The sequence below is a fragment of the Camponotus floridanus genome, unplaced genomic scaffold (genome assembly GCF_003227725.1).
Source record: "Camponotus floridanus strain SB8 unplaced genomic scaffold, Cflo_v7.5 scaffold8, whole genome shotgun sequence".
Lineage (NCBI taxonomy): Eukaryota > Metazoa > Arthropoda > Insecta > Hymenoptera > Formicidae > Camponotus > Camponotus floridanus.
The window spans coordinates 2358107-2383088 of record NW_020229849.1 but is presented as its reverse complement, the minus strand read 5'-3'; the positions used below and the strand labels follow the sequence as shown (position 1 = coordinate 2383088).

General features: G+C 42.2%; 1 protein-coding gene across 8 annotated transcripts; it reads right to left on the bottom strand.

Moving 5' to 3' along the window:
* Positions 1 to 183: 183 nt before the first annotated feature.
* On the bottom strand, positions 184 to 24982 carry LOC105255453 (chromodomain-helicase-DNA-binding protein 7). Of its 8 annotated transcripts, XM_025414239.1 has the most exons (21): positions 24761 to 24895; positions 24093 to 24135; positions 15317 to 18451; positions 14821 to 15150; positions 13882 to 14285; positions 13444 to 13794; positions 13056 to 13350; positions 12472 to 12963; positions 12122 to 12346; positions 11684 to 12000; positions 9447 to 11600; positions 9128 to 9217; positions 8197 to 8394; positions 7098 to 7524; positions 6715 to 7000; positions 5347 to 6590; positions 4997 to 5240; positions 4630 to 4897; positions 4362 to 4503; positions 3520 to 4251; positions 184 to 3073 (listed from the first exon to the last, which is right to left on the bottom strand). In XM_025414239.1, the coding sequence occupies exons 3-21, from the start codon at positions 18344 to 18346 to the stop codon at positions 1052 to 1054; spliced, it is 13251 nt and encodes a 4416-aa protein (XP_025270024.1). In that variant the 5' UTR covers positions 18347 to 18451; positions 24093 to 24135; positions 24761 to 24895; the 3' UTR covers positions 184 to 1051. The 8 variants fall into 8 exon arrangements, with proteins under 8 accessions (XP_025270024.1, XP_025270026.1, XP_025270023.1 ...); XM_025414241.1 differs by lacking the exon at positions 24093 to 24135 and having other exon boundaries at positions 24827 to 24982; XM_025414238.1 differs by lacking the exon at positions 24093 to 24135 and having other exon boundaries at positions 24761 to 24923.

Sequence of the window (24982 nt, the reverse complement as noted above, 5' to 3'; positions counted from 1 at the left end):
GTATGTATTTAACATTTTTCTTTAAAAAAAAAAAAAAAAAAAAAAACTTTTAAGGAAAGTATTCCTTAAAATGATTTTTTAAAAAACGTGACAATTTTTTACTTTTTTACATGTAAACAAAATGTACACCATATGTTCTCTTCTACCAGCTTCTACCAGTTGACATAAATTAGTTCCGAATGATATTTGCAAACAACAAAAGAAGCTGTTTATTATTTCACCTAATGTAATTAAAAGTACACTGCGTTATATACATTTTCTTTTCCAAGTACATTGCTTACTGTCTCTAGGCATAATGTGTATAATATTTACAGTTTTATCTTTTTATTAAGTTATTACTGTAATTATTTTTTTTCTACATTACGATTATATTTCGCTTTGTGTTTCTTGCTTTGAAATTGCTTTATGCGCAATAGCGAGTACACAAAATTTTATAATATATCTCGTATATAAAACAGTCCCTGATCAAAACCAATAAGATATAGTATAAGATAATAAATTTAACAAAATTATACCTTTATTATATCGTTTATTATTACGCAATTAAAAATTAATTACTACATAAAGTATCGAATCATAAAATACTATCGCAGCCTTCTTATTTGAGAGACTCGTCTCTCGCAACTTTTGCAAACCTGCACTGTCACACTGCTGTCAATAATATGCAGTTCATCCTTTACATAATCCATCTCCAGAATATAGGAGTTCCATTTATTCCCATACACACACATACACACACATACATACATCATTGGAGAATTGAATTGAAAGCTACGGCAGATTCTACCAATGTTTGTAGCCTCCTTTCGATGCACTTGTGCTTAATTAATCTGTTTTCAAGCAACAACACTTTCACAAGCGCCGATCATTGTCAAACAGGAAACTATCTATATACATATATAGATCTTCGTTGTGCGAGCAGTGGAATAGAAATAGAAAAAAACGTGGGGCAGTGACTGCGTGTCCACAATTTCCTTTTGTCAGATCGCCACGGGATTGTTCTAGGTGATCGTTACTCATTGTTTCAGCATGAGCGACGATTCCTCATGGCTCATTCGCCGGCCACATGACTGTCTTGCTGCTGTTGCTCGGAGTGCTGCTGCTGTTGCTGCTGCTGCTGCATCTCTCCTTCCATTCGCGCCTGTCGTTCTGCAGCCGCTCGTGCCTGTCTACCAGCGCTCGAACGAAGATTCTTCCGCTCCGGTGGCGGTTCCACGCTCAATCGTTTACCGCTACGCGCCTTCTTTGCCTTGGTACCGCCCTTACCGTCCTCTTCCGCTTCCGACGCAGCAGGTTTATTAGAAGTGTCGCTCTTCTGCGTCGTCGATGGCGACGTTGTCGTATTTGCAGTCGACGTTGACGTCGACGTCGACGTCGATGTCGACGTTGACGTTGTCGGTGTTGTCGGTGTCGTCGCTGTCTCGTTGACTTCCTTTTTCGTCGCGGTATTCGTTTCCACGGACGAAGCATTGCTCTCATCTTGCGAAGGCGGCGGTTGCACCGCCTTTGTCGGTGTTGTCGGCAACGTTTGTCTCGTCACAGGCTCAATCTCAATCGTCGGTAGATCGTTATTCGATGAGGACGATTTTGAGCTCGTGTCCATTTCGGTACGCATCTTCTTAGCAACGGGTTCTAGGGTGACCTCGAGCGACGATGGTGCCGATGGCGTCGATCGTTGTTGCTGATCGGGATTTTGATTGTTGCTATCTGTATTATTGCTACGATTCCTCGGAAGCTTTTCATGCTTCGGCGGTGCATCGTCGACTGTTCGAGTAACCAGCTCGGCACTAGTCCTACTTAGGTGTTCCAGAGCCTCTTTCATTTCTTGCTCTTTGCTCTTTCGCTCGGTCTTCTTCTCAGATAGATCCGCTGCCATTACATCGACTTGTTCCATCGTCGTTGTTTCCCTCTTTTCATGTTGTTGCTGTTGCTGACGCTCGACGCTGCGGCCACGTCTGTCCTCGTTGCCGTGCAATGCCGCCATATCCGTATACTGTTGCAGAGTCGCAGTCGGATCCACTGGAGGATATCTAGACGCCTTCTTCTCGGCCTCCTTTCGTTTTGCCGCCGTCGACGATGACGTTGACGATGATGACGTAGATGATTCCGGTACAGCTTCACGCTGCCTCGAGCTGCTACTCGAAGATGTGGGTTTCCGTGACACAGAAGAAGCGCTGGATGTCGGTGGATTCAACAGACCGCACTGAGCGAGACTCTCATAGGCCGACGACACACCTCCAGGTTGCATGGAAAACGGATTCAAGCCTCCCAGACCTAGCGGCGTATACAGAAGGCTGGGATTCGATAGGAAGAATGGAAACGGTGAAGGAGTCGGGAGGCTGGTCGCAGAGGAAGCTGATAAGGTCGATGGGCCACCAGCGGCTGATGATTTGCTGGTCGCTGGTTGATCGAGTTTGCCGCGCGACTTGCTGCTACTGCCACTGTTACCTCCACCACTGCTGTTTAAGCCGGATGATGAACCCGCACCGCCGCTCTTGCCGCCACTCGCCGAACTCACGACAGGATTATTCACGGCGTCTACTGCTGCTGCGCTGCTAGTCGCTACCTGTGCGTTTAATGCCGCCTCCATGCCCGCCAATGATGGTAGACTCAGTCCAGCCAGATTGGCGAATAGCGAATTCGTTAGGCCCATGCTGCCCAAATTGCCGAGATTACCCAGGCCACTGAGCGCGCCCAAATTCGTTAAACCGCCAAATGGCATCAGTAATGGATTATTCTTCGGATCAAAGTTACCGAGCGATAGACCTGACAGTAGGGAATTGTTGAGATTGCCGAGTGGGAAATTGAGACCCGATGCCATCGACGTGGCCACTAAATTAGCAGAATTCGCCGACTGCTGGCTCGTAGGGCTGGGCATCATGGACGGTCTACCCGGGCTCTTGCCTTTGTTCACACCACCGCGTTCGTTACCCGGTAATCTCTTTTGCAAATCGTGCGGAAGATTACCACGTTCCTTCACGAGTTCCGCCCATTTTGGATCCACGTCGAACATCGGATTCTCCATAAGCCATTGTCCGAGTCGTTTCAACTGAGGCGCTTTGCTTCCAGTTACCTAAAAGAGAATCAAGAAAAATTAACTTTAATGATTAAATTTAAAGATTACAAATAATATTTATCAAACTGTTCTTTGTAAAACAGATAAATTCTTATAATCACTTGTGATTAAAAAAATAATGATTAATAGATGGCAAGATTTATTATATTTATTATGTACCAGGCTGTTTCATAATAGTAACAGTAATATTATTTTATATATTTCTAATGAAAATGATGAAATATGTAATTTCCCAACACACACACATATATATATTTAGCACATTTAAATATACTAAATAATTATTAACTTTATATTATTATTAAATGGCAATGCTTTATACTGTTTAAATTAATAATGAAGTAAACATTATTAATTATTCAAATATGTAAAAGAAGATGATTTTTAAGAAGAGTTTCAAAATTATTAAAAAATGTATGTCTACTATAATATAATATATTTACCTTTTTGCCGGTTATTCGATTAATAACGGCAACATTCTCCTCGCCAGTAAGCTTTTTCCAATCCAATAAGGACGGATCGACGCGCGGTCTACGCCGTCGAGGAGCATTCAGATATTCCGCGCATTGTTCCGACATGGCGCTTTGTTCGGCCAACCATTTGTTCACTTTTGCTTCGTGTGAATACGAACCGACTTTGGATGAGTACTCGGCGACTTTATTAATGTCTGCAATCATTGCTTCGTAACTCTTTCTGTGACTGCTGGTCGAAGAAGATGGATGCGCCGAATTGAATGCCTGTTGTTGTTGTTGTTGTTGTTGCTGCTGCTGCTGTTGTTGTTGTTGTTGCTGCTGCTGCTGCTGCTGTTGCTGTTGTTGTTGATGCTGCTGTTGTTTTTTCAATTCGCGATTCTGCTGTTCGGCTTGAACCAACAATGCAGAGAAGGTATCCTTGTGAGAATGCAACGACGGCGGTGGTAAAACGGATGCTGAGGAACTCGAGGCGAGCGAAGACGGAACTGTCGTAACTGTAATAGAGAACGGTTTCTGGGTTTGAGGATTGGGAAGCCCCATTGGCGCCGACGTCGGTGTCACAGTCACGTTAGGCATAATCGTATTCTTTTTGTGCTCAGGATAATGACTGCTCTGTTGCTCCTTTGCGGCACTCAAGCCTAATACTATCTCGTCGAGTTTTCTGCGTTTTTTCTCCTTTCCAATTATCGGCTCCTCCGTCGGCTGATATACCAAAAAAATATACAAAAGATTCAATTATTTAAAAATTCTAACAATTCGGGTATAGGATATTCTAATAAAATAACATTTTGCAAAACGTAAAGATTACTCACGCAAGATTTCCGTTTCATAAGTTTGTCCAGCATACTGTCCAACTTTCCTTTGTTGCTGACTTGTTTATTTTTGTTCGGCATGGAAAAGTCTTGTACTTCGTTCATAATATCCTTATTATTATCGGAGCTTGATTTTGGATATCTAAAAAATATAATTATCGTAATATTTCGATGAAATATTCATATTATAATTATATATGTAATTCTATTATACTTCATTAACTATAGCGTTGCGAGCATTTTTTGAATATTTTACTAAATGTTTTACCCAGCAGACAAATCGATGGGCGTTAACGTGCTCGATGTCCCAGGTATAACAGTCGTTTTGCCCGGAACGGTATACTTTAGATCGAAGGGCATATTCGGCGTTCGAGTTTGCTGATGCGCCGGTGGTGGCTGAACAGGTGTAGAACGTCGCGATTCTTCGGATTGAGATTCATCATTCATCTCCCAGTTGGTCGAAAGAACTGGCTTGCTGAGTGGTGCTGGCGACGGTGTGCTCAGATGACTGCTGTTGAGAAGCGCGTGAAGCTTGGCTGTGCAATAAATAATAATTAGTTAAATAATAAAATATAAATAATAATATATAAAAAATAATTATAAAACAAATTAAAAGTGCCTCGAATTAAAATTACCTCGTTCGGTTTCTACATCGATAGCGATGTGCCTCTTACGCTTCTTCGAAGCGGACATGTTATTTCCGCTCACCATTGACCTAGACACTCCGTGATCCGTCGTGATAGTTATTACTTCCGAACATTCCTTTTCGTTTTGCGAAATATCCATCTCTTCGCCGGCGCTAAAGTTCACCGATACTGGCCATTCTTTATGCTCTATCGCGTGCACAATGTGCATTAAACGAGCCTCGATTGCATGCTCCTGAAAAACAGACGCAATAAGTAAAATAGAATTTTAAAGATACAATGAAAAAATGGAGTATTTTTAAATAAAAAGATTATAATAGAAAGATTAACAGAATAATTACCTTCGGCCACTTTATTGATGTAGTCGCACAACCATGCGCCAAGAGCTGCATCATTGTAGGCTCGTTATTGTAATCTGCTGGTTTGTCTCGTAAAACGAATGTATCGATCTGTGTTAATCGTGATAATGGTTGTATTACTTCCAGATCGGGGAACATCGCCTTCAATTCCGCAGCCTGGACACTGCACTTATCCTCGATCTGCGAAATCTTCGTTTTTTCTTTGGCAATATCGGAGCTCTTCGCTTCCTGTGTCTCGATTTCTTCTTTAGCTGGCGCGTTATCCGACTTTACGCCAGCTTTGTCATCCTCGATAGCAGACTCGGTATTCTCAGTATTCTTGTCAATGTTTTCTTTAATTTCTGTATCATTTTTCTCGACTGTTTCCGTTTTCTCGACATCTTGCGCTTGTGATTCATTCGATTTTTCGACGAATCCAGCTTCTTGTTTAATATCTTTCTCTTGAACCTTATCTTCTTTTTCGATTTCCACAACAGCAGGACTCTCGGCAGACTCTAAATTAACTTCCTTCGCGAGTTTCTCATCTGTCTGTTTGGCAACGCTGGTCTGATTGACTTTAATACTATCGCATTTAACTGGCTCTATCGCCAGCTCGCTTTTCTCTTCGCTTTTTACAGTGATATTTTCCACATCTGACGTTCTCGCGACGGTAGTGATCATCAACGAGCTACCGACTGATTTTTCTTCGGATTTAGTTTCCGTCTTGACAATAGTCAATTCCACTTGACTCTCGGGTTCCGCGTTCTCAGACTTTTTATCGACAACACTTTGATCCTTGTCTTTCTTCGCTCCAACTTTTTCAATCTTTAGAGTTCCTTCGCCCTTTTCCAACTTTACAAGTATTTCATCCTTGTCAAACTTCAAGATATCTTCTCTATTTTCGATTTTTATCGCTTTTTCAGACTTGTCCATTGTTTTAGGTGTTTGCGTGCCTGCATACATCCCTCTCGCGAGAAGCTTGTGAAAGGAAAAGTCCGGATCATTCAATATAGTGATATCGGTGCGGCCGAGACCATGCTTCGCAGCTCCGAGTAACAATTCCTTGTCGTGTTTTCCAGGTTGCCACCAATCCGGTGTATCACCTGACGGTTGACACAATGATAATCGTTCCTCGAGATGGGGATGCGACAGAATTTCCTCGCGAATCTTACTCAGAAGATCGACGCGATCGAGTATCTGTCTTGCCTTGGCAGGACTCAATTGATCCACCGGAACATCTGTAAAATCTGCAACGTCAACAATGTAAAATATTTTTCATAAGACAAAATCCTTATCATATATACAATTATATTAGATAAATATAATTGAATATATATTTAAAAAATTCAATTATAATAAAAAGATACGCACCTTCTTCTTCGTTTAGTTTCGCATTGCAGACCTTTTTGCACATTGCTCTAAACGACATGTAATAATCCGTAAGATCGTTGTCCGTCTTCTTGTCGAATCTGGCAATACTCTTGAATTTAGTCCAATCATACTGAGCTTTCTTTCTGTCGTAATTAACGCCGTATGTAGACACCACTCGCAAAAACTCGCTCTCTTCGCGGCGAGTCCACTTGGCTTTTTGCTCCTCGATACGAGTGCGTTCTCGTTCCTTTACTATAGCCTCCATTTTTTCTCTTTTTTCCATTTTCTATAAATAATTAATGCCAACAATATAATATAATAATATATAGGATTTCTTTGAATAAAAAATTATAAATATAACACGACAGTTATTATATACTGACCAAAAGATACATCGCTAATTGTTGCAAATCCCACCCTTGCATATTCAAGGGCGGTTCGTGCATCATTCCTGTATGATTTATGGTAGTAGGGGTTTCACTTTCCATTCCCATTTTGCCACCTTTCGGCATAATTTTAACATCCTCCTTTTTATTAACGGTCCGTTGATAAGAAGATATAACGCGACGTAATCGTGTATTAAGATCTACTACGGTTGGCCAAGCTTTTTCATCGTCCGGGAGAAGACTATCGTTTCCGTCATGACTGCCACTAGCTTCTGGTATCGGGGTATCGGCTTTACTCGAAATGGCGGGAGAATCTGCTGGTGTTTCTCTAAATTTGTCGGAATCTTTCGAGTCTTTCGTCATTCCGGGAGATTCGCTATCGTCCACGTCGTTCTCCAGACTATTATCGTCTCTGCTGCTGCTGCTAAAATTTGCAGAAATAATCCAAGATAATATTTACATAACAGGGGATGTGCACGAAATATCAGATAAATCTTTCTTCCCAATAAAGTAAATAAGATTCTTTTATCATATACAAGAGAAACTTTAAAATTATTTACTCATTGAACTTATCGTTTCCTTTCTCGAATTATGTAACATTGATCTATAAATAGAAAAGCAGCAAAATTAAACCATCTATTTTAATGTACCTAGTTTTCACATATACGAGAAAATCCGACAGAGAAGTTTTAACGTATAAAAGAATGACGGCGCATTCTCGATATCTAGTCTTGATCCCAATTAAAAATTCTTTACTCTGAATTTCTTTTTTATTGCAAGTGCCACTCTTTTACGTTAATAATATCTTGCAACAAGATATCGAAAGACGTTAAAGACAGCGAGGTTGAGTGAACATTATGTACGCCACTTTATTGCTGAAAATAAAAGCTATGACCGTCTAAGAGAACGTATATGTGTATATATATAATATATGTATATATATATGTAAATTATATACATATATATATAGAAAGCGGTGCAAGCGGCATATGTGTTAGGATAGTTAGGCAGCGCATAAGATAAAAGAGAGATAGAGAGAGAATGAGAGAAACAAATAACAAATATAAAGAAAAAAAAAAATACTAAGAATACTCACTCGGCGGTACTCTTGCTCTGAGAGTTCTGGAAAGAGGGAGGACAGCTTGTAATGAAAGAAAGCGCGGGATCAGTCCTCATCTGGTCGTAATTCTCATAGCCGTGTTTGTAGCAGCCGACTATTAAGGATTTGTCTGCTGTCGTGTCCCACCATTTCGCCGGTCGTTCCGTCAACTGTGGAAGGTCTATCGGCAACGCACTGTAGGGGCGGTTTCGATTTACAAAATTTGCCAATTTATTTTGCGTGCCGATATATCAGTGTGCGTGTTCATTAATTTATAAAGGAGAAATTTTTCAGTATTAATAGAGAAATTTAATATAAACAAAAAAAGAGAAATCAAAGAGATCTCTATCCTCAGCAGCGGATACAATACCGTTTTGTAAAAGAAAAATTTCAACAAAAGAATTTGAACAAAAGAACTTATACCATACGAACATCCGAATTTTTTCTAAGGATTTAAAAAAAAAAAAAAACCACAAGTTTTGATTATCGCCTGTCCCTTCGATTACAGTGCACTGCTTGGCTTACCAATCCGTTGTAGATTCGATCATCCTCGCGATCGTTTTACCAAGTGTGCAAGAGTGTGTCTCTTGTAGCGATCCGCGAGCGCGCGTGTATGTATGTTACGTGCATAAACAGGATGGGGAAAAATGATTTTCATATTAGTAGCGTAAGGGGTGAAAAAAAAATTTAATAAAAAAATTGATAGTCGCTTCTGCCGAGCTACATGGGTCAACGATGATCCTGCTCTATGAGCATTCCTCATACAGATATAGATCCCAGAATATCAATAAATACATCGCACATGCAACTATGCTAAGCTCCGTGATAAGCACATATGTGAGTATACACGAATTTGTGAATAGTAAGTAATAAGTAGTTTATGGTACGAAAAAGCGTCATAAGAAAATAAGAATGATTATCAACTTACCTGACGTGAACGCCATCGGAGATGTGCTGCACAAGGTCGCCAATAATCTCGTGTTTAATGTAATACAGCATTCGTACGCGCAATAATACTCTGCAACAAAAATAAATCAATTAATCGAATAAGAATTAATATAGCAATTTAATCTAATAATAGTGCAAATTGCTTCATGTAGCTTTGAGAAAAATAGAAACTTGAAATATAACTAATTAATTAAAAAAAGAAGCGTAAAAAGAGAAGGGAAATAAATTTCATTTTACAATTATTTATAATATTGCACATGATTTTTACAACTTATAGATTTATTTGTGTGTATATATACTTGTTAGCATGTCGACTGAGATGCTTTCTGTAATTGCTCTCGAGGAAGATGTCTCCATCAAACTTCTCTGCGTTGCTCCAGTGATTTGGATCATTCGGCCCGCCGTTGATGACTGAGCCTCTGGTTTCCCTACCTTCCCGGACGCGACTTTTCTTTTTCTGTCGACTGTTCCTGCTGCCAGTGTTCACTGATACGCTCTTCACCTTCTCACCGTTTTCCACTGGTGTTATGAGGTCCCAGATGAAGCTACGAATCTTCTCATCGCCACGATAATAACGCAAACAATAGAGAAGAATGACACGAGCACAGTCCTCGACGTCGATTTCACGCCAGCCACGTCGAAACTGACTATGCTGCAGGATCTCCTCCCAGCGACCCCAGCCGAATGTCAATAATCCGCGCTCCACTTTAAAGCATTCGCTACGTGCCCAACTGCCGTACACCACCTCGCCTTCGCGCGGCACGTATTCATCGTAGAATTTACGCGTTTTCTTGAACTTATCACGCCGCTTCTTGCTTCTGCCGGATAGGCCGATACTCGTATCATCGTCACTGTTCTCGTCCGAACTGTCCAATTCGGACATGTCAACTACTGATTCGTCGTGACCGTAACGCTTGATTTGTGTTCTTCGCCGAGGTTCGGATATCACCAGCTCGTCCTCCTCCTTCTTTTCTGTCGTATCGATTTCCGCTTTCTTCGCCCACTTTTTCCAAAAGTCAGGATCGTCTATATTAATGTCCGATCGATTCGACGAACACGCAAAACTCGCCTTCGAGAATGTCGAACCTTTCTCGGCTTCTATCGTGATAATCTGAGTTCTTCGTTCGAGTATCTGTTCAATGTCTTCTTCGCAAAATTTGTCGCCGGCATTATCATCGTCCATGATAGCGCCGTAAGCACCCTTCTTCAATAGATCCTCTATCTCTTTCTTTGTTAATTGTTTATTGCTAGGATCTTTGCCACTTTGGCTGGTATTCATAGATTGTAAAATCGCTTTGTCAAGACCCAACTTTAAGGAAGCCTTGTCAAACATTTCTCGTTCATATGTATTGCGACAGAGTAAACGATACACTTTGACCATCTTTTGCTGCCCGATTCGATGGCAACGTGCCTGCGCCTGCAAATCGTTCTGTGGATTCCAATCGCTATCGTAAATAATGACAGTGTCAGCCGCAGTTAAGTTAATGCCAAGTCCACCAGCTTTTGTGCAAAGTAAGAAGACAAATCGATCCGAGTCGGGTTTACTGTAACGATCAATAGCAGCTTGCCGCAAATTTCCGCGAATCCGACCGTCAATTCTTTCATAGGGGTATTTCTTATATAGCAAATAGTCCTCGAGTAAATCTAGACACTTTACCATTTGGCTGAATATCAAGACTCGGTGACCACTAGCTTTCAATTTCGGCAATAATTTATCGATCAATACCATCTTTCCGGAGCTATTCACCAGCGCGTGATAGTACGCCTCGGAATCCTCCTTTTCGCCAGTCTTATAATCTAACTGTATTTGATCTTCAGCTCCATTCAGTAGAAACGGATGGATGCAGCACTTTCTCAGCTCCATCATCGTATTCATGAGATTCGGAATGTTTGCTGATGTAGTACCCTTTGCAAGAAACGAGAAATTTCTCTCAAGAATGCCGCGATAATACTTCTTTTGAATATTCGTAAGTTCCACCTCGACAACAGTCTCTTCTTTCGGCGCTAACGATTTTTCAACATCCTCTTTTAAACGACGCAGCATCATCGGCTTCAAGAGAAGTTGCAGCTTGTTTACCTCACCCTCGCTGCTCAGATTACCAAATTCCTTCAGAAATGCCTCATTGCTCGAAAATTGTTGCGGCTCCAAAAAATTCAATAAGGAAAATAGCTCGTTGACGTTGTTTTGCAGCGGCGTGCCCGATAAAAGTACCCTGTGTTCCAAATTTAATTGTCTCAGACCCTCGAGAAGCTTGCAATTTCGATTTTTTAATCGGTGAGCTTCGTCTATGACGCAGAGTCGCCAATTGTATCCACGTAATTCGTTAAAGTCAGTTATAATGATTTCAAATGTTGTAATCAACACGTTAAATTTAACTAAATCTTTGATCTGCTGGCCTTTTTCATTCTTATAATAGACTTCATATTCTTGAAGCATAGTACGACTCGCTGCACTGTAATTTAAATATATATCAATGACAATTTAGTCTATTTTTGTATATATAGATGCATGTAAAACCACTTTCAATATACTTACGATCCATGATATACTACAACATTCATATCGGTCCAACTTTCAAATTCTCGCTGCCAATTTGGAATGGTCGACAAAGGTGCTATGATCAAGAACGGTCCACGAATTCCGTACTTATAGACTGCGTCCACGAATGTTAGAGACTGAATTGTTTTTCCTAAACCCATCTCATCGGCGAGAATGCAGTTGTGTCCGTTGTACCATGAAAATAGCAACCAGTTCAATCCTTCCAATTGATATGGTCGTAAACTGTTATTATTCTTGTAAATCGGCGATTCCTCCAGCTTTACCCAAGCTGCAGCATTAGGTTTCTTCTTCGGCTAAAAATAATAGAAAAAAATATATATATATATTTTTTTTTACATAGGAAACAGTAAGTTTCTTAAATATATAATTTTAATTTTTGGATAAAAAATTATAAATTAATAAAAAAAAAAATACCTTCCACTGTTCCTTAGGTGGCACTTTATTAAATTTCACAAACTGTGCTATTTTTTCAGGATCAACGTCTTCTTCCAATTCCCAAGTAGAGTCTTCGTATTGCAGAGATCGCCATTTAACTAAATAGTGTCTGACTGTGTCTCCAGTATGTGGATCTGTATGAGTTGCTTCATCCAATACTCGATCGACTTCGACAAAGTCTGGATTAAAGGGATCATCTTCGGTCTAAAAGAAAAAAAAGTAACTTAGAATAAAGATATAATTTAAATTTTTATTGATGCTAGCTTTTCAATGTAGAATTATTTCAATATATTTTTTATTTCTGAATTAAAGTAAGAAATATTAAGTACATTTTCGAAAATATTCGTATTTTGCTGTTGCTTCTGCTTAAATCTCTTCAGTTTAGCTTGAATACGTTTATCTCCTTTATACATTTCCTCTTCTGTTCTCCATTCGCAATGCAAATAGGAAAAATTTCGATATTTCACGAAATATTCTTCCATTTCGATAAACTGTGGTTTCGCCTCAACAACGGCGGTATCGGCTGGTTTAGAATCCCCAAGTGATTCCTCTTGTTTCTTTGCCTCATCTTTTTTCGCACTATTGATTTCGCTCTTTTCATCATCCTTGGTTGTATCCTCAGTCTTTGTTTCTTTCTCGATAGCGTCATCTTTCTCTTTCATAGGATTGTCGGCATCTTTGTCAGCAGATTCTTCCTTATCTGCGTTTCCATTCTTTTCCGGAGATGCTTCTATCTTCGGTATTACAGGCTTAACCTCTCTCCTTCCCATTCGAGAGCATAAAATATGTTGTACAACCATAGAATCCTCATCAGTAGTGTTCTATGGAAAAATATACAAAATCAAATTAAAAAGTTATTAGCAATTTTTATATATATAGAGAATAATGGCAATTTTATTCAAGCGATATGTACAATGTATACGAAGTTAGGTTTGTTAGGTCCGACTTCGCCACCTTCAGCGCCTTCCTTTTTAGCGGCAGCGGGCTTTGAAGCGTTCGCGCCTTCCATCTTTTTCGATAGTTGAGCGTCTTGCAGAGGAACATCATCATCAGAGAAACGTAACATCACATCGTCCACATACTTCTTGCGATGAGTATTTCTCGCGGAACGTCGCTTATTCATATCGTCGCCGGCTTCCGGTGATGGTGGAGGTGTCGCCGCTAATTCTTCACCATCGGAATCAGGGGCAATGCGACTCTTTCGTTTCCTGCGAAAAGTGACAATAGGATTACATAACTTATGATTTCTTATAGGAAATTATGCGAACAACTGCATATGTATAAAAAGTGCTATTATTTACTTGGAACTTCTGGAAGATTTTCCTCCAGAGGCTTTGCCGGTACTCGATCGTTTTCTAGCCGCAGGTTTCTTCTTACTGCTAGTCGCATTTTCAGAAGATGCGGTAGTCGCTTCCGCATTTTCCTCCTTCTTTTCTTCGTCCGGAGCATCGTCTGCTGTTTTATCTTTACCCTCTTCCTTTACTTCGGTTAGAGGTTCGTTAGTGGAAGAGTCTACTTGTTCCTGATCACCCTGAATGGACGATTCACAAATCTTCGTATCGGCGTCCTTAATAGCACTAGAATCCACTTCAGCACTTTCTTCGTTTTCGCGTGTAGCATCATCATCAGCAGATTCGGGTTGTATAATTTTTCTATAAAAAAATGGTAAATATATATTAAACATAATGTTATTTTATGTATAATATCCATAGTATATATTCATCATAAATGGTACTCACTTTCTATTACGTTTTGTGGAATCTTTGTCTTTATCCTTATTCCTCTTCCTTGCCACTTTCGGGGATTTCGGTTCCTTTGGTGGTTTCGGCTCTTTCTTAGGTTTTGGTTCCTTGGGCTCTTTAGGTTCTTTCGGTTTACGTGGTTTCCGTGGCGTGCGTGACTTTCTGCCCTTATTCCATTCCTCTTCCATATCCCCAGAAGATGGCTTTATGTCTTCCGAGTCTGCAACACTGTCTACGATATTGCTACTATCGCCTGGAGTGACTTTATTATCTGACAATGGCTGCTCAGGTTGTTGCTGAGGGACAATAGTAGGCGCAGACGCCTCTTTGTCAGCTTTTTTTCTACTTTTCTTTGCTCGTTGTGTACCTTTGCTACGACCACGTCCAGTAGTACTAGAGACCTGTTTTAGATAATGCAATATTTCATAGACAAACAATTTTTACATACAAGAAACAGTATATATAGAGATTTATCAAGTATTGTAAAAATAAAAAAGAAAGGAACTTTATGGAAATATATGTTTGAGATATATTTTTATTTTAAATACTCTACAAGTTCTTACATCATGTTGATTAAGATATATATAATCTGACAAAATAGAAAACAAAATAATTAAGATCTATCAAGTTCAGAGTTTTGACTTCTTTTAATTGTTATTATATCAATTAACACACATTACAGATATATTAATAAATGTTATTTTTATATAATTGAAACATTTATCTCAGATATTTTATTGTTTTTCTTCAAAAATAAATATTCTTGTTGTATATCATTATATCAAGTATATTCTTTATGAAATATTATATAAATTGGACAAATGTTTCTGCAAGAGTTTATTTCTCTCATTTATTTTTGTTATTTTGAAAAAGTATTTTTAGTCAACTTTTTTTAAAGAAATTAGTAAGTCAATCGATCAATTTCCCGTCACCTACCTGCGGACTGTCGACTACAGCAGCTGTGAACATCGGCGTCTGCAGTATACACTGAGGACCACCATTACATTGATCATTCGTCTCGTGTTGCTGCAACGCCTGCAACTTCTCTTGTAGGACAACAATCTTTTCTTGATTTTCCGAAGCCGGTGGCATGCAGTACAGTTCTTGCAACTGCTGCTGCAGAGCAGCTCGCTCTTGATGATGCGTAAGAGGAGCACACGACGAGCCGAACCCACTCGTCGCGACTGGGGTTTGTGTAGGATTAGTCGACATACTATACATATTCGGTATCGTGTTACCGGTGATCATGTCGCCTCCAGGATGATACTATCATTCGGAAACATTCATAATGTTAACATTCTCATCGTGTCAATTGATTATGTATAGAATATTATATCATAGATTATCATAGATTTATTAGAGATAATGTTGATATTATTAAAATATTAGATTTGAATGACGAGTTGAATATTTGAAATATATTTAATAATACCTGATGCGGTGTTTGCGAATTTGGCACGGGAACCGTGGCTTGATGAGGCGGCAAAACCATACCGGCGGTTTGACTAACCGCGGGTATCTGCTGTGCGTTCAGATGCGCAGTGGGCACTTGCTGAGCATTTTGATTTTGCATCTGAGATGCTTGATTCTGCATCGGTGGTGTTTGCAGTTGTGGAGGCATCTGAGACTGTATAAGTGGAGCGCTCTGTGGTATTTGCATAGCAACTTGCTGAGGTTGAATATGAGATGCCTGCGCCTGCGGAGATGTCGTCGTCGTCGATTGAGCCTGTTGCGTAACGCAAGTTGGACCTTGCTGAGCCGTCGATTGCGTCAACTGCGGTGATTGCGTTTGTGCCAATGATTGAGCCTGTGGCTGTCCCAATTGAGGTTGCGACTGTCCTCCCAATTGAGGTTGTGCTTGTCCCAATTGTTGTTGCGGTTGTCCTAGTTGTGATTGAGGTGCTGTTGAGATTTGTTGCGGTTGTGCCTGATTCAATACTGGTTGTTGAGGTTGAGGAATCTGCGATTGTTGAGCGGTCGCAATCTGTTGCAGTTGTTGTGGTTGTGATTGAGATATTTGCTGCTGTGGCTGCTGCAGCTGCTGGCTCATCTGAGCAGATTGCGGCTGAATCATCTGCGACTGTTGCGGCGATTGTAGCTGCGATTGAGGAGATATTGTTACCTGAGGTGGAACTATTTGTGGTTGAGTCATGTGAAGCTGCACCGCCGGTTGTTGCACTGATTGCTGCTGTATCGGCTGCTGTGGAGGACAATTAATAGATTGCTGCTGTCCTATAATTTGTTGTGGATGCGTCGTACTACTCAAGGGCGATTGATGTACTTCTACACCTTGGTCTTGCGATTTTGTTTCGCACGTATTCTGATTCTCGATACTAGAAACAGGATTTTGGATTGGCGCAACTGTCTGTTGTTGCAACGATGCATTCACATTCGTGCATTCCATATTTCCGCTTGTACTGGATACCGGAAGAGACTGCACTGTTTCAATCGAAGGTATACTCGCCGGCGTAGGTATATTTCCTGCTGTAGACGTATGATCTAAAGTTAATTGGTTCTGCGAGTTATTTTGCGCCGAAGTATCTACTTGCGGTGGACCAAGTTGCGCAGCTGTGTCCAATTGTTGACTCTGCTGAACGTTCTGATGCAAAGAAGACTCAGGTTCCGGTTGCTTCGGGGTTTCGATCGGGTTTTGCACAATGTTCTCCGTTGTCGTCGCCGGTTCTCTCGTTGTCGTTGTACTCGTTGTTGTCGCAGTTTCCGCAGCACTATGCATAGCAGCTTCCGGTCCAGTAACGGGAAACATTGGAGCGCTCTGCTCGGATACTATCGGCATCTGTTGAGGCTCGACTACGCCGCTTCTATCCTCATTAACGCCGATATTTGGCCTAATTTGGGATTGCTGCTGCTGTTGTTGCTGCGGATGCGATTGCCATTGAGTGGGCATCGGCATTCTAGGCCCCGCGACTTGGGCCGGCATCGGACTCTGCGCCGTCGATTGTTGCGGCAAAACGCTTGGCGTTTGCGACATTGGCGGACGCGTTTGAAATTGATTATACTGATCCGGCGTGGGAACGCTAGAATTTGAAACGGCAACTCCTGGCATCACCATCTGCTCGAGGGCCTGCAGAGTAGTCTGTTGCTGTTGCGATGACGGATTCATTTGCATAGACGTAGGTGGACACGGAGATACCGACATAGCGTTGGATTGATTACCCTGCTGATGAGGAAGCTGAACATGAGGATGCGGCGATAGGGTAGGCTTGGCGGGCGACATGATGGGTCGAGGCGACATCTGCTGCTGCACCGCGGGCGGACGTGGCGACATTTGTGGTCGTGGTGACATCTGCGGCGACAATTGGGGGAACGCGGCGCGATACTGAGGACTCGTCGAATGTTTAGCTGTCGCTGCCGTACCGAATTGTTGCGGCGGCGGCGCCGAGTGCTGCGGCTGATTGAACATCGAAGTAGCATGATGAGGATATTGAGGATCCATCGTTGGTTGTTGCTGCGTGTTCGGATGCTGAGGGGGATGCTGAGGATACTGTTGAGGATGAGACGGATGCGGTTGATGTGTCGGATGCGTTGGATGATGATGCGGCATTCTCGCTTGAGGCGCTGGCTGAGCCTGTTGTTGCTGATGAATGGCAGAGGCGAAACCAGGATACCCAGGAGACGTTTGATACATCGCTGCTACCGAATTACCTTGTTGATAATGTTGTTGCTGACCGACAGTTAAATGCTGATAGACACCACTGGTCGCTCCGGCTTGCATCGATTGGTGCAAAACTCCCATGTTGCTTATCATTCCCTGTTGACTACCGAAATGTTGTTGTTGTTGCTGCTGCTGCTGCTGTTGTTGCTGCATCTTTTGATTAATAACGCCAGCTTGATCTTGCTGATGAGAATACTGCGGTGGCATATGTTGCCTGTACGTGCCAGGCTGCGGAGCCATTTGATTGTAATGCCTCTGCATTTGCGGGTATCCGCTTCCATTACCCGGCCAGCCTTGTTGGCTGGGGTCGATACTCATATTGGCTCTAGCCATCGAGTGTTGCTGCTCCATAGAGTACATATTGTCATTGTAGCTAGGATACTGAGTGGCGCTACCTGGATGAGGCCCCCTGTGTTGTTGCGGTGCAATATTGCGGGTCTGATTTTGAAAGGCGCCTGGCACCATAGCACGCTGAGGTGTGGTGCTACTATCGAACGTACCGAGATTTTGGTTAAACATAGTGCGCTGCGACGGATTTTGCAATTGATTCGAGCTACCAAATTCAGATCCGCCGAATGAGGTTAATTTCTGTATCGGAGATTCTTGAGAAATGTTATAAGATTGATTAATGTAACTCCCTCCTCCATTAGGGCCAGAATTCAGACCGTCCCTTGACACCGCTACGGGATTATTCGCAGGCGCAGGATCGAAATGATCGTTCCCTCCGAGATCAGGAAGAGCCTCGAGCATCGAGCCACTGACATCTTCACCAAACAGATCGTAGTCCATGTCTACGCTGAAGGACTCTTCGTCCCCATTTCAGGATTGCGAGAATATTGTACGATCTCTTCTATAGCCAGTAACGTGCCCATGGTAAATACAAACTCTTGCTGCCTGAAATCATCAGAAATTTATCTATTATTTTACTTTTTCGAATAAATTAATAAATTTTTAATTATCGCTAGTCAATTAATTAAAGGATCATTAGGAAATAATGTAATCGACCAATTGTAATTAATAAACAAAAAGTCGATTACATTATTTCCTAATGATCCTTTTCCGAATAACTTTTTCGTGATAAATAATACGTCGAGAATTCCTACTGAATTCTCCTCCTACAGAATTACTCCTCTTCGTTGAAGTGACATACGCCGAAGGGGAAAAGCTATACGCTTATGGTTACATTTTTCATAATCGCCATAACTTTTCCCCCTCGGAATACATCTCAGCTCGCAATCATTGTATATCTTTATATAAAAATTTTAAAATTATATTATACATATATATGTATACATATATTTTCCTGTGCATTAAGACATGCTACTACAGAAGAGATACTAATCAAAAAGTCAAAGAAAAAAATGCATGTGCAAATGTATGTGTGTGTAAAAGTAGGTGAAAATAATCACGGAGATTTCAAAGACAATATATTACATCATAATTGGGGCATAATAATTGAATGTACGTCATCTTTTACGCGAGATATTTTGTGACGGCATTAAATTCCGACGAGCACAAATGTAATATAATTTCAAAGGAGAAGATGAGGAAAGAAATATTGAAGTTTCTCGGAAAAGAAAAGGGCTCCAATGTTTCTCCCGGATATGAGCTTGCGATTTATCTTGCTATTTTTCGAGCGATTCTCGAGCCTTATCTGATCCCGAGAGCCAAAACAACCGACTTTATAAAATGTCGTTCCACTTCTTTCATTCTTGTTTCACTCTCATTCTCGACCGGACAATTTTCTGGAAGGTAAACAAGTCCGGTTATAAGATCCCAGCCAGTCCTGATGAATGTATCAAACCGGAAAACACTGTATTAATCTTTCGCAAAGACAAGTGAGAACAAGCAAATACAATTAAATGAAACTTTATATTAATTATATATATATATATATATATATATATATATATATATATGTATATATATATATATATATGTATATATATATATTTTTTTTTTTTCTTTTCCTCGGTATAAAGTTCAACGAACAATGCATGTTATCACATCGTATGATTAATACACATTTATATAAAGATTATCTATTAAGTATGTTTCATGTATAATTCAATAACGAATTACCGCAGTATCTCTACGTCACGCTTACATTCCTGGCAATTTGTCTATATATTGTCTCTTTTCAGCGAAGAAAAAATTCAAGATTCAACGTAACATCGAGAGAAAATGATCAGGATGGCCATTAACTTTTACCGAAACCATAATACACACACGCACGCTCATTACTTCCAACACTATCGTGACGTATAACAATATGGCATTGCTCCGTCTCATAAATAAACGTTCCATTGGAACATGACAGTGATGAAAATCGGCGCGATATCGTCGATCGATATACAACGTCGAATAAAACAAAGAAGCGAAAACGGGAGAGAAAGAGGGAGAGAGAGAGAAAGGAATAAGATAAAAGAAAAAATTGGAGCATCCTACAAACCAGATACACTGACAAATACAGCGCAACGCGCGATAGAGAAAGAAAAGGCGCGAGAGAAAGAGAGAGAGAGAGAGAGAGAAAGAGGAGAATGTTCTCGTGTCTCGGAAAACGAACAAAAATACACTCACTCGGTGTACATGCGAGAGCGAGACAGAGCGAGGCAGAGCGAACGGTCGAAACTGCACCGAACGAACGGCAATAAAAAAAAAGAAAAGGAAAAAGAGGAGGAAAAAGGAGGCTCTCGGTGATCTCTCTATCTCTCTCTCTCCCTCACCGCGGCGGTTCACGCACGGTTGTATCTCATCGTCGCGTCTTTACAGCCGTAAAAGTGGGAAGCGGCACCATCGTAGGGTTATGGCATACGCTGAAATCGGCGTCTACGAATTTCTCACGCGAGCGTCCCCGGATCATTCACGCCGACGCGACGTCCGCGATGACGATGACGATGACGATGACGACGGCGACGACGCAACGACAATGACGACGATGAGCGGGGGGACGGGAGGAGGGAGGAGAGAGCGAGCGAAGGAGAGAGAAAAAACGGCGAACCCGACGACTACGGAAAGTACGCCATTATTGCGGGAAAGAGAGAGAGAGAGAGAAAGGAAGAGGGGTAGGGCGACGCGCGGGGGAGAGGAAAGGAGAAAGACAGAAAAAGACAGAGAGAGAGAGAGAGCGAGATTTCCGTTCCGGGGCCACCGCGAGAGAGAATTCGTCGTTATCGCGCGGCCACCGCGACGCTCGATATTCCGACATCGGGCGGCAGCGCGTCACTCCGCGTCGCACTGTCTCTGTCCGCACACGGAGCACTGTTTCCAGCAGTGGCCAGCCAAGCAGGCAGGCAGATGAGCGCGAGAAAGAGTGAGAGAGAGAGAGAGATAGCGCACTGCCGCTTCGCTCCCGTCCTGTCGTCTCGCGACGTATCTCGCGGCCAAAGGACGACGCCGCTCAGGCTCTCCTACCGAAAACCACCCTCGCACGCACCACACGATTTTCACTCACGGTTGCGCCAGCCTCGATTCATCCCACACATCTATATAAATCATACATACATATATATATACATTATATATATATATATATATATATATATATATATATATATATATATCTTTTGCTCGCTCATTAAGCCTCACATAAATGATTCGTTGGCTTGGTCTGGGTCCCCCCACTCGCGGAGGTCCGTCTTCGCTTACCCTGTCCCGTCCCGTTCCAACACGGAGGAGGAGGCCGGAGCACCAGCACTCTAGCACTACCTGTATACGTGTATATATATTATATATATGACGTATACCACTACTTTTATTCGTCGCGCACGTAAATGTAGTCGTTTCCCGGAGTGTTGTCGCCGGTGTGTTACGGCCGAGAGAGCGAGCACCTCTATCAGAGGCAGAGACGGGCACACGCGCGGCGACGGCGGCGGCAGGAGCACACCGCTGTCGCTCGACGCACCACCTGGCGGCGGGCGCATCTCCCGATCTCCTCTCTCTGTCGCTCGCTCGCGCGCGCGCGCGTGCGCGCCGCGTCGCTGTGTGAGCCGGGCGCACGTGTGTGTGTGATTGTGCGCGCGGGCGCCCTCGGAAGGTGCGCGGCGGCCCGAGGAGCGTAACTCGCTCGTAAATTGTTGCCTCTATCCGTTTTACCTGTATTTTCCGCACTCAAAACGAGATGAATATATCCGGGCGCCTCCTCTTCCTTCCTCGAGGAGGGAGGGAGAGGGAGGGAGAAAATATAGAAAGCGTAGAGGAAACGAATGAATCCAACAGGCCCGTTAGAGATCGACTCCTCGTCTTACCTGACACTTATTGCGGTGAATTTAACAATGAAGCGCGTATATATGTACACTTTGGGATTTGGAAACAATAAAAGCTCGAGGGGGGGGTAAGCAACCTTCCATCGTCAGATTTTCTCTCAACATTTCCGTCTTTTCCCTACACACATGCGTGTCTGATTCTATATTTATTGCCGGTCAATTTTGAGTACGAAGGGAAAAACAGAAAAACAAACCTACCGGTTCCTTCCCTTTTATCGTCGATCGCAAGCGTGTAATCGCCCACGAACACTGACAATACCTAGATACATGCGGAGGTGACGAAAGAGAAAAGTCTGTTCATCTTGGTGCGTATTCGAATTGTAGTCTATCGAAGAGAGACAATCGCATATTGAAAATCGTCTCTCATACGCGATATGTATTTCACTTCTCGTCACTTGGAGCTAATTTCAATCATAAATTTCTCGCTATCAATGGGAGCTTTTGGAAAACAAACACGTAAACACGATGTGTCACGCGATTGACCATCGAATGGAAAAATTTGTAGGACCTAGAAAATTCTCCACTAGTGATTGATTACGTGACATTGTGTCTACCTGTGTTTTTTTCTTCCTGGGAACCTCCTATTATCGTAAGAAAAAAAAAAAAAAACAAACAAGCGGGAACGTTATTCTTTACTCCAACGTGACTGAAGCCCGAGACTGAATGTGACAATTGTTGCGAGACAGATGAAAATGTGCTAAGTAAAATTGGACGCTCGTACAATAATGAAATTTGTCTCATTATCGTAATACATCAAACTCTAATTATAACACGTTGCTTGGCGGAAATGCGAATAAAAATAGAACGAGACTTGCAAACACTTGCGCGAACTCTCTTTATGACGGATAAATTTACGTGAGTAACATACGCGTGTGTGCGTACGTGTGTGTTGTACGTATCGCGTTGTACTATGTATCTGGTGTACGAAGTCGTGCGAATTTAGTGAAAGGATAGGCCAGTAACGGTGCGAGAAAGAGAGAGAAAGAGGGGGAGAGAGAGAGAGAGGGAGAGGGAGAGAGAAGAAAAAAGGGGAAGAAGACAGAGAAGGAGGGCGAGAAGAAGGGACGAATCGCACTGGCAACGCATCGAGTATTCAATATCGCGGTAAAGGCGCACCGCGCAATTGGTAGCGGCAAGACAGGAGTCGAAATTACACGAGAAAGAGGACCAATCAGATTTTAGCTTATATAAAGTCCGATAGCCGCGCGTAGGATATTCGATTAACCAATCGTATTCCGCAGGTATCGATTCGAATACATCTCTCGATGTGCCTGACGCTCAAATGGCAGCCGTATGTGACGGACGAACGTGGAGGGATCTCGTATATATACATATACATGTATATATATATGACGCGATTTCGAATCCCTCGTCCCATAACGGTCCCAAATTCGACAATTGTTCTCGTTCCAGCAAGACGTTGGATATCTCGGGAGAGCCAGCGATCATTTTCGGAGGGAAACGAGATTTTTCGTGGAGCTTGATTTTTTGCCTCTTTTTTTTTCTTCCAATTAAAAAAACTCGCTATTTTTCTTTCAACATTTATCACGTTTTTTTTTTTAGCAATCAATTCTCATTTATACTCGCTTGTGCCTAGAGATATTATTTTACATGTATGAGAAAAAAATTGGCTACGAGCAATCGTTGCTTACAAACCGATTCGAAGAAATCTCTTTAAAGAGGCATGCAATTAAAATTCTGTTGATTCATGCATAGATTCTAGTAATGAATTCTAGTAAGAATCTTAGATACAGATATGCATTTTTCCACATGTGAATGCATTCCGTTTAGAATAATGGCATTGTTATTTCAGCAATCGAGCAGAATCGCTCGAGAAAAGCAAGCAATCATCACTTATGCCTAATGAAAGATCTCGCATGCCGCGACTGCATGTTTGCCACGCGGAAAAATCTGTCATTTGTGAAATTCGCGTGTTTAAATTTCCACGGAAAATCCATCAAATTATAACTCTACGAGAGATCATCGATGATGCAGGAGCATCGGATGCAGGTGGATGACCTCCGTTAAACAAAATAAACAAATCGATCGCATGCCCGATCGTCTGTCAAGAGGCAGGTTCTCTGGAAAGGTCTGCTCTGCTTGAAACGCCGCACCGCGTTCAACCTTGCTCGAGATCAAGCGAATGTATATGCATATCCAGAGAGAAGAAAATTACACGCGAAAAATGCTGATTCAAAAAGAGCAGACCTGACGAGTCGCGCGACCGAGTCGACGATTTATTCCTGCTAATGATCGATAGGGGCACTCACGATTGTACGAACGGCGATCCCATGTCTCTCTTCCGAGGTCCATCTAAAGAAAACGAGAAAAAAAAACAGGTAGATGCGAGAAAGGGGGAAGAGGGGGAGAGGAGAGACAGAGACGGAGAGAACGAGAGGGAGGCTACCACACGAATGTTCGTTCAATCGTTATCTCGGTGTCCATTTTGTTTGGTTTAATTACTGAAGAGGCGTCGGTAGACGGTGATGATGATGATGGTGGTGCTGGTGATGGTAGTGGTGATGGTGATGGTGATGGTAACTGTGATGGTGCTGCTGCCGTGGGTTACGTTGACACAACACGACAGCCCTTCGATAGGTAACTGCTGTTTTGCTTACTGTCTCCGTGCAGGATCGGGAGACATCGAGAAACGATTACACATGCACAGAAAATCACATACACAGAGGTAGAGAGAGACAGAGAGAGAGAGAGAGAGAGGGAAGGAGAGAGAGAGAGACAGAAGACAGGAACGAAAATCGTTGATGCGACTATCAAAAATGCCCGAATTAAACGAAGGAGCGAGATCGCGAGAAGCCTCGTTCGCGACGACACGCACTCTCCCTCAACATCTCGCGCTGTCTCTCCTATCAATCGCTCCGATCTGACGGTAACCTAGTTCTTATATAGAAATACACGGATTACGATAGGTATTCCGTACCTGGGTCACCGCGATCGTTTTCCCCATTCACTCGATTTCGCGTACGCTCACACGTAATGTACATACGTCGGTCACCAGGAAGTTTCACGCACTCTTCACTCTCCGCTGCCACTTTCCGTACGTCCGCCCGTTCGACGACACACACGCGCGATGATGATCGTCGTCGTCCGTCGTCGTCGTCGTCGTCGTCGTCGTCGTCGTCGCCGGGCGACACCAGTGCCG